At 44.7% G+C, this 14034-nt stretch overlaps 1 protein-coding gene across 1 annotated transcript in view; it reads right to left on the minus strand.

Moving 5' to 3' along the window:
- Positions 1 to 14034, minus strand: part of TBKBP1 (TBK1 binding protein 1) — a 694444-nt gene that overhangs the window by 617384 nt on the left and 63026 nt on the right. The window contains exon 2 of the mRNA XM_053697656.1: positions 6619 to 6714. Coding sequence (XP_053553631.1) covers positions 6619 to 6714 — 96 coding nt within the window. The remainder of the gene's footprint in view (positions 1 to 6618; positions 6715 to 14034) is intronic.

Consider the following 14034-nt stretch of genomic DNA (forward strand, 5'->3'; position numbering starts at 1 on the left):
TTATATCCCATACGTCACTAGCTCATGGACTCTTGTTAATTACATGAAAGAAAACGTAACCTGCCCCCTACCAGCTGAACTGGAATGAGGGCCGTACCTTCATGTGAACTTAGAAAGAATTTTTGCGCCAAAAAAGTCTGCGCCAAGAATGACGCAATAAAATGAAGCATTTTCAGCCCCCGCGAGCCTAACAGCCCACAGGGAAAAAAGTCAAATTTTTGAGGTAAGAAAAAATATGATAATTTAAAGCATAATCCCAAATATGAAACTGACTGTCTGGAAATAAGGAAAGTTGAACATTCTGAGTCAAGGCAAATAAATGTTTGAATACATATATTTAGAACTTTATAAATAAAGTGCCCAACCATAGCTTAGAGTGTCACAGAAAAACAGAATTTATGTTTACCTGATAAATTACTTTCTCCAACGGTGTGTCCGGTCCACGGCGTCATCCTTACTTGTGGGATATTCTCTTCCCCAACAGGAAATGGCAAAGAGCCCAGCAAAGCTGGTCACATGATCCCTCCTAGGCTCCGCCTACCCCAGTCATTCGACCGACGTTAAGGAGGAATATTTGCATAGGAGAAACCATATGGTACCGTGGTGACTGTAGTTAAAGAAAATAAATTATCAGACCTGATTAAAAAAACCAGGGCGGGGCCGTGGACCGGACACACCGTTGGAGAAATTAATTTATCAGGTAAACATAAATTCTGTTTTCTCCAACATAGGTGTGTCCGGTCCACGGCGTCATCCTTACTTGTGGGAACCAATACCAAAGCTTTAGGACACGGATGAAGGGAGGGAGCAAATCAGGTCACCTAAATGGAAGGCACCACGGCTTGCAAAACCTTTCTCCCAAAAATAGCCTCAGAAGAAGCAAAAGTATCAAACTTGTAAAATTTGGTAAAAGTGTGCAGTGAAGACCAAGTCGCTGCCCTACATATCTGATCAACAGAAGCCTCGTTCTTGAAGGCCCATGTGGAAGCCACAGCCCTAGTGGAATGAGCTGTGATTCTTTCGGGAGGCTGCCGTCCGGCAGTCTCGTAAGCCAATCTGATGATGCTTTTAATCCAAAAAGAGAGAGAGGTAGAAGTTGCTTTTTGACCTCTCCTTTTACCAGAATAAACAACAAACAAGGAAGATGTTTGTCTAAAATCCTTTGTAGCATCTAAATAGAATTTTAGAGCGCGAACAACATCCAAATTGTGCAACAAACGTTCCTTCTTTGAAACTGGTTTCGGACACAGAGAAGGTACGATAATCTCCTGGTTAATGTTTTTGTTAGAAACAACTTTTGGAAGAAAACCAGGTTTAGTACGTAAAACCACCTTATCTGCATGGAACAGCAGATAAGGAGGAGAACACTGCAGAGCAGATAATTCTGAAACTCTTCTAGCAGAAGAAATTGCAACTAAAAACAAAACTTTCCAAGATAATAACTTAATATCAACGGAATGCAAGGGTTCAAACGGAACCCCCTGAAGAACTGAAAGAACTAAATTGAGACTCCAAGGAGGAGTCAAAGGTTTGTAAACAGGCTTAATTCTAACCAGAGCCTGAACAAAGGCTTGAACATCTGGCACAGCGGCCAGCTTTTTGTGAAGTAACACAGACAAGGCAGAAATCTGTCCCTTCAGGGAACTTGCAGATAATCCTTTTTCCAATCCTTCTTGAAGGAAGGATAGAATCCTAGGAATCTTAACCTTGTCCCAAGGGAATCCTTTAGATTCACACCAACAGATATATTTTTTCCAAATTTTGTGGTAAATCTTTCTAGTTACAGGCTTTCTGGCCTGAACAAGAGTATCGATAACAGAATCTGAGAATCCTCGCTTCGATAAGATCAAGCGTTCAATCTCCAAGCAGTCAGCTGGAGTGAAACCAGATTCGGATGTTCGAACGGACCCTGAACAAGAAGGTCTCGTCTCAAAGGTAGCTTCCAAGGAGGAGCCGATGACATATTCACCAGATCTGCGTACCAAGTCCTGCGTGGCCACGCAGGAGCTATCAAGATCACCGACGCCCTCTCCTGATTGATCCTGGCTACCAGCCTGGGGATGAGAGGAAACGGCGGGAACACATAAGCTAGTTTGAAGGTCCAAGTTGCTACTAGTGCATCCACTAGAGCCGCCTTGGGATCCCTGGATCTGGACCCGTAGCAAGGAACTTTGAAGTTCTGACGAGAGGCCATCAGATCCATGTCTGGAATGCCCCACAGCTGAGTGACTTGGGCAAAGATTTCCGGATGGAGTTCCCACTCCCCCGGATGCAATGTCTGACGACTCAGAAAATCCGCTTCCCAATTTTCCACTCCTGGGATGTGGATAGCAGACAGGTGGCAGGAGTGAGACTCCGCCCATAGAATGATTTTGGTCACTTCTTCCATCGCCAGGGAACTCCTTGTTCCCCCCTGATGGTTGATGTACGCAACAGTTGTCATGTTGTCTGATTGAAACCGTATGAACTTGGCCCTCGCTAGCTGAGGCCAAGCCTTGAGAGCATTGAATATCGCTCTCAGTTCCAGAATATTTATCGGTAGAAGAGATTCTTCCCGAGACCAAAGACCCTGAGCTTTCAGGGATCCCCAGACCGCGCCCCAGCCCATCAGACTGGCGTCGGTCGTGACAATGACCCACTCTGGTCTGCGGAATGTCATCCCTCGTGACAGGTTGTCCAGGGACAGCCACCAACGGAGTGAGTCTCTGGTCCTCTGATTTACTTGTATCTTCGGAGACAAGTCTGTATAGTCCCCATTCCACTGACTGAGCATGCACAGTTGTAATGGTCTTAGATGAATGCGTGCAAAAGGAACTATGTCCATTGCCGCTACCATCAACCCGATCACTTCCATGCACTGAGCTATGGAAGGAAGAGGAACGGAATGGAGTATCCGACAAGAGTCTAGAAGTTTTGTTTTTCTGGCCTCTGTCAGAAAAATCCTCATTTCTAAGGAGTCTATTATTGTTCCCAAGAAGGGAACCCTTGTTGACGGAGATAGAGAACTCTTTTCCACGTTCACTTTCCATCCGTGAGATCTGAGAAAGGCCAGGACAATGTCCGTGTGAGCCTTTGCTTGAGGAAGGGACGACGCTTGAATCAGAATGTCGTCCAAGTAAGGTACTACAGCAATGCCCCTTGGTCTTAGCACAGCTAGAAGGGACCCTAGTACCTTTGTGAAAATCCTTGGAGCAGTGGCTAATCCGAAGGAAGCGCCACGAACTGGTAATGTTTGTCCAGGAATGCGAACCTCAGGAACCGATGATGTTCCTTGTGGATAGGAATATGTAGATACGCATCCTTTAAATCCACCGTGGTCATGAATTGACCTTCCTGGATGGAAGGAAGAATAGTTCGAATGGTTTCCATCTTGAACGATGGAACCTTGAGAAACTTGTTTAAGATCTTGAGATCTAAGATTGGTCTGAACGTTCCCTCTTTTTTGGGAACTATAAACAGATTGGAGTAGAACCCCATCCCTTGTTCTCTTAATGGAACGGGATGAATCACTCCCATTTTTAACAGGTCTTCTACACAATGTAAGAATGCTTGTCTTTTTATGTGGTCTGAAGACAACTGAGACCTGTGGAACCTCCCCCTTGGGGGAAGTCCCTTGAATTCCAGAAGATAACCTTGGGAGACTATTTCTAGCGCCCAAGGATCCAGAACATCTCTTGCCCAAGCCTGAGGGAAGAGAGAGAGTCTGCCCCCCACCAGATCCAGTCCCGGATCGGGGGCCAACATTTCATGCTGTCTTGGTAGCAGTGGCAGGTTTCTTGGCCTGCTTTCCCTTGTTCCAGCCTTGCATTGGTCTCCAAGCTGGCTTGGCTTGAGAAGTATTACCCTCTTGCTTAGAGGACGTAGCACTTTGGGCTGGTCCGTTTCTACGAAAGGGACGAAAATTAGGTTTATTTTTTGCCTTGAAAGGCCGATCCTGAGGAAGGGCGTGGCCCTTACCCCCAGTGATATCCGAGATAATCTCAGGGCCAAACAGCGTTTTCCCCTTGAAAGGAATGTTAAGTAGCTTGTTCTTGGAAGACGCATCAGCCGACCAAGATTTCAACCAAAGCGCTCTGCGCGCCACAATAGCAAACCCAGAATTCTTAGCCGCTAACCTAGCCAATTGCAAAGTGGCGTCTAGGGTGAAAGAATTAGCCAATTTGAGAGCATTGATTCTGTCCATAATCTCCTCATAAGGAGGAGAATCACTGTCGACCGCCTTTATCAGCTCATCGAACCAGAAACATGCGGCTGTAGCGACAGGGACAATGCATGAAATTGGTTGTAGAAGGTAACCCTGCTGAACAAACATTTTTTTAAGCAAACCTTCTAATTTTTTATCCATAGGATCTTTGAAAACACAACTATCCTCTATGGGTATAGTGGTGAGTTTGTTTAAAGTGGAAACCGCTCCCTCGACCTTGGGGACTGTCTGCCATAAGTCCTTTCTGGGGTCGACCATAGGAAACAATTTTTTAAATATGGGGGGAGGGACGAAAGGAATACCGGGCCTTTCCCATTCTTTATTAACAATGTCCGCCACCCGCTTGGGTATAGGAAAAGCTTCTGGGAGCCCCGGCACCTCTAGGAACTTGTCCATTTTACATAGTTTCTCTGGGATGACCAACTTGTCACAATCATCCAGAGTGGATAATACCTCCTTAAGCAGAATGCGGAGATGTTCCAACTTAAATTTAAATGCAATCACATCAGGTTCAGCTTGTTGAGAAATGTTCCCTGAATCAGAAATTTCTCCCTCAGACAAAACCTCCCTGGCCCCATCAGACTGAGTTAGGGGCCCTTCAGAAATATTAATATCAGCGTCGTCATGCTCTTCAGTATCTAAAACAGAGCAGTCGCGCTTACGCTGATAAGTGTTCATTTTGGCTAAAATGTTAAACACTAAAAAACTCTAAGCCATCTCCGTGGAGATGTTGCCTGTACAACGGCAAAGAGAATGACTGGGGTAGGCGGAGCCTAGGAGGGATCATGTGACCAGCTTTGCTGGGCTCTTTGCCATTTCCTGTTGGGGAAGAGAATATCCCACAAGTAAGGATGACGCCGTGGACCGGACACACCTATGTTGGAGAAATAAGACTTACTTACCCCAGGACACTCATCTACATGTTTGTAGAAAGCCAAACCAGTACTGAAACGAGAATCAGTAGAGGAAATGGTAAATATAAGAGTATATCGTCGATCTGAAAAGGGAGGTAAGAGATGAATCTCTACGACCGATAACAGAGAACCTTATGAAATAGACCCCGTAGAAGGAGATCACTGCATTCAATAGGCAATACTCTCTTCACATCCCTCTGACATTCACTGCACGCTGAGAGGAAAACCGGGCTCCAACTTGCTGCGGAGCGCATATCAACGTAGAATCTAGCACAAACTTACTTCACCACCTCCCTTGGAGGCAAAGTTTGTAAAACTGATTTGTGGGTGTGGTGAGGGGTGTATTTATAGGCATTTTAAGGTTTGGGAAACTTTGCCCCTCCTGGTAGGAATGTATATCCCATACGTCACTAGCTCATGGACTCTTGCTAATTACATGAAAGAAAAATTATACTAGGGGGTAGATTTATCATGGTGCGGACGGACATGATCCGCTGTAGCGATTGTGTCCGACGCACATCAATAAATGCCGACAGCATACGCTGTCAGCATTTATCATTGCACAAGCCATTCTGGTGAACTGCTTGTGCAATGCCGCCCCCTGCAGATTTGCGGCCGCTAGCAGGGGGTGTCAAACAACCCGATCGTATATGAGTTGGGGGATTGATGTCCGAAGCCTCCAAGCAGGCAGACGAGTTAAGGATCACACGGAAAAAGCAGCATCAAGCTCCATTTGGAGCTTAATGAATTGGGCCCACTGGGGCCCATCTATCAAGCTCCGAATGGAGCTTGATGCCCCATGTTTCTGGCGAGCCTGCAGACTCGCCAGAAACAGCAGTTATGAAGCAGCGGTCACAAAGACCGCAGCTCCATAACCTGTCCGTCTGCTCTGAGCAGGCGGACAGACATCACCAGAATTCAACCCGATCGAGTACGATCGGGTTGATTGACACCTCCCTGCTGGCGGCCCATTGGCCGCGAATCTACAGGGGGCGGCGTTGCACCAGCAGCTCTTGTGAGCTGCTGGTGCAATGCTGAATAAGGAGAGAGTATTGCTCTCCATATTCAGCGAGGTCTGGCGGACCTGATCCGCACTGTCGGATCAGGTCCGCCAGACTTTGTTAAATAGAGGCCTATGTGTGCAACTGTTACATTTAGTCTAACCATCTATCATGTATTGTACCCTAACCCTTCCATCCTTTTCCTTCTTGTTCCAATACTACATACAACATGCACTTCCCATAACCAAATAGGAAATTAATATATATTGAGCAGATCGGCTATCTACAGACTTGTGATGGTAAGTCACAGTTTTTATTTTACAGCTCCATTATAGAAGTTCATGTAAATAGACTAATTTCTTATCAATGCAGTTATTGACAACTAATTATCCCAAGGAAATACATCAGTTTATTAAAAAGCTATTATTTTAAGTTTGTGATATTTTTAGTTGTTTTTTTTGTTGCACAACACAAAAACAGTTTTCTCTACTCTGCTTACCTCTTGCTGGGAAGCATCTGTTCGAAGCAGTGAATCCTCTTTGGAGTCATACAGTGAAAAGTTCTGATCATCTCCAAACTCTGAGATGATGGGATACTGTGGAACAACAGCAGAATGTTAGTTAGTCAAGGAGTATACAGAACACTCTGTATTTATTTAGCAATGGCCTATACCTATCTGCACAGAAATGCAGAGTCCACTGAACTAAAATGGTTACTAGTCACCAGGCTATTATATTTCCTCCAGTGCCACCAGCTGTCTTCAGCCCCATTCTTTTATTTTAACCCTAAACAGATGCCGGTTGGTGAATCTCAACAATTTTATAGTGGGTGCTGCCATCTTGGAGTTTATATAATTCTGGTACCATGTGGTAGACATTCACAGTTCATTAGTGATGTCCGCATTTCGCAATTGTAACATTTCCCTCTGGTTAGCGCACACAACACAGGACGATTACGTTATTTCAGTTTTTATACTCAGTGTAAAAGTTACATATATGTAAAAGGCCACGTAAATAATAGAGAGCAGGTACATTACATATTTGCTTTGACTGCATTGCTTTATATCATGCACATTAAATAGAAGTGCACAATACAGCTGTCAAAAAGCCAGCAATGCCACTGAGCTGTGAATAAGCACCACTTCTGCCACAGAGTACAAGAATACCTAAGCTCCAAGATGGCAGTTTTGGAGTTTGACCAATCATCACCACTAAGGGGATTAAAATAGGCTCTATAATAGGACCATGAGACGCAGGAAGCACTTAACAGGGGCAGTATATGGGGAGAATATGGTTGTCTTAAATAATATAAAAGTGCTCAAGTCACTTATACACACCTCTCTTGATATTGGTGTCGGCTTAGTTTGCTGTTTTGTGTGGCCTGAAGCACTTACACACATCTATGCAGGGCCGTCTTTAAAATTGACTGGACCCTGGGCAAAATTTTTCCACTGCTGGGCTAATCATTTAAAAAAAATGAAATAAATTGCAATATGTGAAACTCGACCTAAGCCGTATTAATAAGTAAATAAATATATAAATTCCTCCACTGTGGATTTATTTAATATTCTTTTGAATGTGATTCTGGTGTGAGGTTAGCTGGTTAAAGAGATTTAGGGCAGCCAACAGGAGCAAAGCAAGTTAAAGACTGAGGAGGAAGCATGGAGGTGCAGACAAACATAAGTTTACTGACTGGAACAGCAGAACTGCTATTGGAAGCTGTAAAATCTAAGACAGAGAGAAAACAAAAACTATAAAAAACAGAATTTATGTTTACCTGATAAATTACTTTCTCCAACGGTGTGTCCGGTCCACGGCGTCATCCTTACTTGTGGGATATTCTCTTCCCCAACAGGAAATGGCAAAGAGCCCAGCAAAGCTGGTCACATGATCCCTCCTAGGCTCCGCCTACCCCAGTCATTCGACCGACGTTAAGGAGGAATATTTGCATAGGAGAAACCATATGGTACCGTGGTGACTGTAGTTAAAGAAAATAAATTATCAGACCTGATTAAAAAAACCAGGGCGGGCCGTGGACCGGACACACCGTTGGAGAAAGTAATTTATCAGGTAAACATAAATTCTGTTTTCTCCAACATAGGTGTGTCCGGTCCACGGCGTCATCCTTACTTGTGGGAACCAATACCAAAGCTTTAGGACACGGATGAAGGGAGGGAACAAATCAGGTCACCTAAATGGAAGGCACCACGGTTTGCAAAACCTTTCTCCCAAAAATAGCCTCAGAAGAAGCAAAAGTATCAAACTTGTAAAATTTGGTAAAAGTGTGCAGTGAAGACCAAGTCGCTGCCCTACATATCTGATCAACAGAAGCCTCGTTCTTGAAGGCCCATGTGGAAGCCACAGCCCTAGTGGAATGAGCTGTGATTCTTTCGGGAGGCTGCCGTCCGGCAGTCTCGTAAGCCAATCTGATGATGCTTTTAATCCAAAAAGAGAGAGAGGTAGAAGTTGCTTTTTGACCTCTCCTTTTACCGGAATAAACAACAAACAAGGAAGATGTTTGTCTAAAATCCTTTGTAGCTTCTAAATAGAATTTTAGAGCGCGAACAACATCCAAATTGTGCAACAAACGTTCCTTCTTTGAAACTGGTTTCGGACACAGAGAAGGTACGATAATCTCCTGGTTAATGTTTTTGTTAGAAACAACTTTTGGAAGAAAACCAGGTTTAGTACGTAAAACCACCTTATCTGCATGGAACACCAGATAAGGAGGAGAACACTGCAGAGCAGATAATTCTGAAACTCTTCTAGCAGAAGAAATTGCAACTAAAAACAAAACTTTCCAAGATAATAACTTAATATCAACGGAATGTAAGGGTTCAAACGGAACCCCCTGAAGAACTGAAAGAACTAAATTGAGACTCCAAGGAGGAGTCAAAGGTTTGTAAACAGGCTTAATTCTAACCAGAGCCTGAACAAAGGCTTGAACATCTGGCACAGCTGCCAGCTTTTTGTGAAGTAACACAGACAAGGCAGAAATCTGTCCCTTCAGGGAACTTGCAGATAATCCTTTTTCCAATCCTTCTTGAAGGAAGGATAGAATCTTAGGAATCTTAACCTTGTCCCAAGGGAATCCTTTAGATTCACACCAACAGATATATTTTTTCCAAATTTTGTGGTAAATCTTTCTAGTTACAGGCTTTCTGGCCTGAACAAGAGTATCGATAACAGAATCTGAGAACCCTCGCTTCGATAAGATCAAGCGTTCAATCTCCAAGCAGTCAGCTGGAGTGAAACCAGGTTCGGATGTTCGAACGGACCCTGAACAAGAAGGTCTCGTCTCAAAGGTAGCTTCCAAGGTGGAGCCGATGACATATTCACCAGATCTGCATACCAAGTCCTGCGTGGCCACGCAGGAGCTATCAAGATCACCGACGCCCTCTCCTGATTGATCCTGGCTACCAGCCTGGGGATGAGAGGAAACGGCGGGAACACATAAGCTAGTTTGAAGGTCCAAGGTGCTACTAGTGCATCCACTAGAGCCGCCTTGGGATCCCTGGATCTGGACCCGTAGCAAGGAACTTTGAAGTTCTGACGAGAGGCCATCAGATCCAAGTCTGGAATGCCCCACAGCTGAGTGACTTGGGCAAAGATTTCCGGATGGAGTTCCCACTCCCCCGGATGCAATGTCTGACGACTCAGAAAATCCGCTTCCCAATTTTCCACTCCTGGGATGTGGATAGCGGACAGGTGGCAGGAGTGAGACTCCGCCCATAGAATGATTTTGGTCACTTCTTCCATCGCTAGGGAACTCCTTGTTCCCCCCTGATGGTTGATGTACGCAACAGTTGTCATGTTGTCTGATTGAAACCGTATGAACTTGGCCCTCGCTAGCTGAGGCCAAGCCTTGAGAGCATTGAATATCGCTCTCAGTTCCAGAATATTTATCGGTAGAAGAGATTCTTCCCGAGACCAAAGACCCTGAGCTTTCAGGGATCCCCAGACCGCGCCCCAGCCCATCAGACTGGCGTCGGTCGTGACAATGACCCACTCTGGTCTGCGGAATGTCATCCCTTGTGACAGGTTGTCCAGGGACAGCCACCAACGGAGTGATTCTCTGGTCCTCTGATTTACTTGTATCTTCGGAGACAAGTCTGTATAATCCCCATTCCACTGACTGAGCATGCACAGTTGTAATGGTCTTAGATGAATGCGCGCAAAAGGAACTATGTCCATTGCCGCTACCATCAACCCGATCACTTCCATGCACTGAGCTATGGAAGGAAGAGGAACGGAATGAAGTATCCGACAAGAGTCTAGAAGCTTTGTTTTTCTGGCCTCTGTCAGAAATATCCTCATTTCTAAGGAGTCTATTATTGTTCCCAAGAAGGGAACCCTTGTTGACGGAGATAGAGAACTCTTTTCCACGTTCACTTTCCATCCGTGAGATCTGAGAAAGGCCAGGACTATGTCCGTGTGAGCCTTTGCTTGAGGAAGGGACGACGCTTGAATCAGAATGTCGTCCAAATAAGGTACTACAGCAATGCCCCTTGGTCTTAGCACAGCTAGAAGGGACCCTAGTACCTTTGTGAAAATCCTTGGAGCAGTGGCTAATCCGAAAGGAAGCGCCACGAACTGGTAATGCTTGTCCAGGAATGCGAACCTTAGGAACCGATGATGTTCCTTGTGGATAGGAATATGTAGATACGCATCCTTTAAATCCACCGTGGTCATGAATTGACCTTCCTGGATGGAAGGAAGAATAGTTCGAATGGTTTCCATCTTGAACGATGGAACCCTGAGAAACTTGTTTAAGATCTTGAGATCTAAGATTGGTCTGAACGTTCCCTCTTTTTTGGGAACTATGAACAGATTGGAGTAGAACCCCATCCCTTGTTCTCTTAATGGAACAGGATGAATCACTCCCATTTTTAACAGGTCTTCTACACAATGTAAGAATGCCTGTCTTTTTATGTGGTCTGAAGACAACTGAGACCTGTGGAACCTCCCCTTTGGGGGAAGCCCCTTGAATTCCAGAAGATAACCTTGGGAGACTATTTCTAGCGCCCAAGGATCCAGAACATCTCTTGCCCAAGCCTGAGCGAAGAGAGAGAGTCTGCCCCCCACCAGATCCGGTCCCGGATCGGGGGCCAACATTTCATGCTGTCTTGGTAGCAGTGGCAGGTTTCTTGGCCTGCTTTCCCTTGTTCCAGCCTTGCATTGGTCTCCAAGCTGGCTTGGCTTGAGAAGTATTACCCTCTTGCTTAGAGGACGTAGCACTTTGGGCTGGTCCGTTTCTACGAAAGGGACGAAAATTAGGTTTATTTTTTGCCTTGAAAGGCCGATCCTGAGGAAGGGCGTGGCCCTTACCCCCAGTGATATCAGAGATAATCTCTTTCAAGTCAGGGCCAAACAGCGTTTTCCCCTTGAAAGGAATGTTAAGTAGCTTGTTCTTGGAAGACGCCTCAGCCGACCAAGATTTCAACCAAAGCGCTCTGCGCGCCACAATAGCAAACCCCGAATTCTTAGCCGCTAACCTAGCCAATTGCAAAGTGGCGTCTAGGGTAAAAGAATTAGCCAATTTGAGAGCATTGATTCTGTCCATAATCTCCTCATAAGGAGGAGAATCACTATCGACCGCCTTTATCAGCTCATCGAACCAGAAACATGCGGCTGTAGCGACAGGGACAACGCATGAAATTGGTTGTAGAAGGTAACCCTGCTGAACAAACATCTTTTTAAGCAAACCTTCTAATTTTTTATCCATAGGATCTTTGAAAGCACAACTATCCTCTATGGGTATAGTGGTGCGTTTGTTTAAAGTGGAAACCGCTCCCTCGACCTTGGGGACTGTCTGCCATAAGTCCTTTCTGGGGTCGACCATAGGAAACAATTTTTTAAATATGGGGGGAGGGACGAAAGGAATACCGGGCCTTTCCCATTCTTTATTAACAATGTCCGCCACCCGCTTGGGTATAGGAAAAGCTTCTGGGAGCCCCGGCACCTCTAGGAACTTGTCCATTTTACATAGTTTCTCTGGGATGACCAACTTGTCACAATCATCCAGAGTGGATAATACCTCCTTAAGCAGAATGCGGAGATGTTCCAACTTAAATTTAAATGTAATCACATCAGGTTCAGCATGTTGAGAAATGTTCCCTGAATCAGTAATTTCTCCCTCAGACAAAACCTCCCTGGCCCCATCAGACTGGGTTAGGGGCCCTTCAGAAACATTATTATCAGCGTCGTCATGCTCTTCAGTATCTAAAACAGAGCAGTCGCGCTTACGCTGATAAGTGTTCATTTTGGCTAAAATGTTTTTGACAGAATTATCCATTACAGCCGTTAATTGTTGCATAGTAAGGAGTATTGGCGCGCTAGATGTACTAGGGGCCTCCTGAGTGGGCAAGACTCGTGTAGACGAAGGAGGGAATGATGCAGTACCATGCTTACTCCCCTCACTTGAGGAATCATCTTGGGCATCATTGTCATTGTCACATAAATCACATTTATTTAAATGAATAGGAATTCTGGCTTCCCCACATTCAGAACACAGTCTATCTGGTAGTTCAGACATGTTAAACAGGCATAAACTTGATAACAAAGTACAAAAAACGTTTTAAAATAAAACCGTTACTGTCACTTTAAATTTTAAACTGAACACACTTTATTACTGCAATTGCGAAAAAACATGAAGGAATTGTTCAAAATTCACCAAATTTTCACCACAGTGTCTTAAAGCCTTAAAAGTATTGCACACCAAATTTGGAAGCTTTAACCCTTAAAATAACGGAACCGGAGCCGTTTTGAACTTTAACCCCTTTACAGTCCCTGGTATCTGCTTTGCTGAGACCCAACCAAGCCCAAAGGGGAATACGATACCAAATGACGCCTTCAGAAAGTCTTTTCTAAGTATCAGAGCTCCTCTCACATGCGACTGCATGCCATGCCTCTCAAAAACAAGTGCGCAACACCGGCGCGAAAATGAGGCTCTGCCTATGCTTTGGGAAAGCCCCTAAAGAATAAGGTGTCTAAAACAGTGCCTGCCGATATTATTATATCAAAATACCCAAATAAAATGATTCCTCAAGGCTAAATATGTGTTAATAATGAATCGATTTAGCCCAGAAAAAGTCTACAGTCTTAATAAGCCCTTGTGAAGCCCTTATTTACGATCGTAATAAACATGGCTTACCGGATCCCATAGGGAAAATGACAGCTTCCAGCATTACATCGTCTTGTTAGAATGTGTCATACCTCAAGCAGCAAGAGACTGCTCACTGTTCCCCCAACTGAAGTTAATTGCTCTCAACAGTCCTGTGTGGAACAGCCATGGATTTTAGTGACGGTTGCTAAAATCATTTTCCTCATACAAACAGAAATCTTCATCTCTTTTCTGTTTCTGAGTAAATAGTACATACCAGCACTATTTCAAAATAACAAACTCTTGATTGAATAATAAAAACTACAGTTAAACACTAAAAAACTCTAAGCCATCTCCGTGGAGATGTTGCCTGTACAACGGCAAAGAGAATGACTGGGGTAGGCGGAGCCTAGGAGGGATCATGTGACCAGCTTTGCTGGGCTCTTTGCCATTTCCTGTTGGGGAAGAGAATATCCCACAAGTAAGGATGACGCCGTGGACCGGACACACCTATGTTGGAGAAATAAACCTTAAATTAATGTGTGAAGTATCAGCATGACACTATACATCAGCCACAGCGGCACATGTCACTTCTTTGCTAGGAACAAGTTCCCTCTCACCCTGCACTAGACAATGCTGCATGGGGAGGGGCGTGTGTGCACTCACTTATTATTCCCACTGACACCTTTCTACAAAGCACTGTTCCCCTAACAAACTTCAGTTAGTTGATCTTAGAGCCACAGCAGAAAGAGCAGGGCTAAGGGGACCAGCAGACTGGATGCTGTCTGCCCAAGGCTGCATGGATACAGTGTGA

This window comes from Bombina bombina, chromosome 1 (genome assembly GCF_027579735.1).
Source record: "Bombina bombina isolate aBomBom1 chromosome 1, aBomBom1.pri, whole genome shotgun sequence".
In the NCBI taxonomy this organism is placed as follows: Eukaryota; Metazoa; Chordata; class Amphibia; order Anura; family Bombinatoridae; genus Bombina; species Bombina bombina.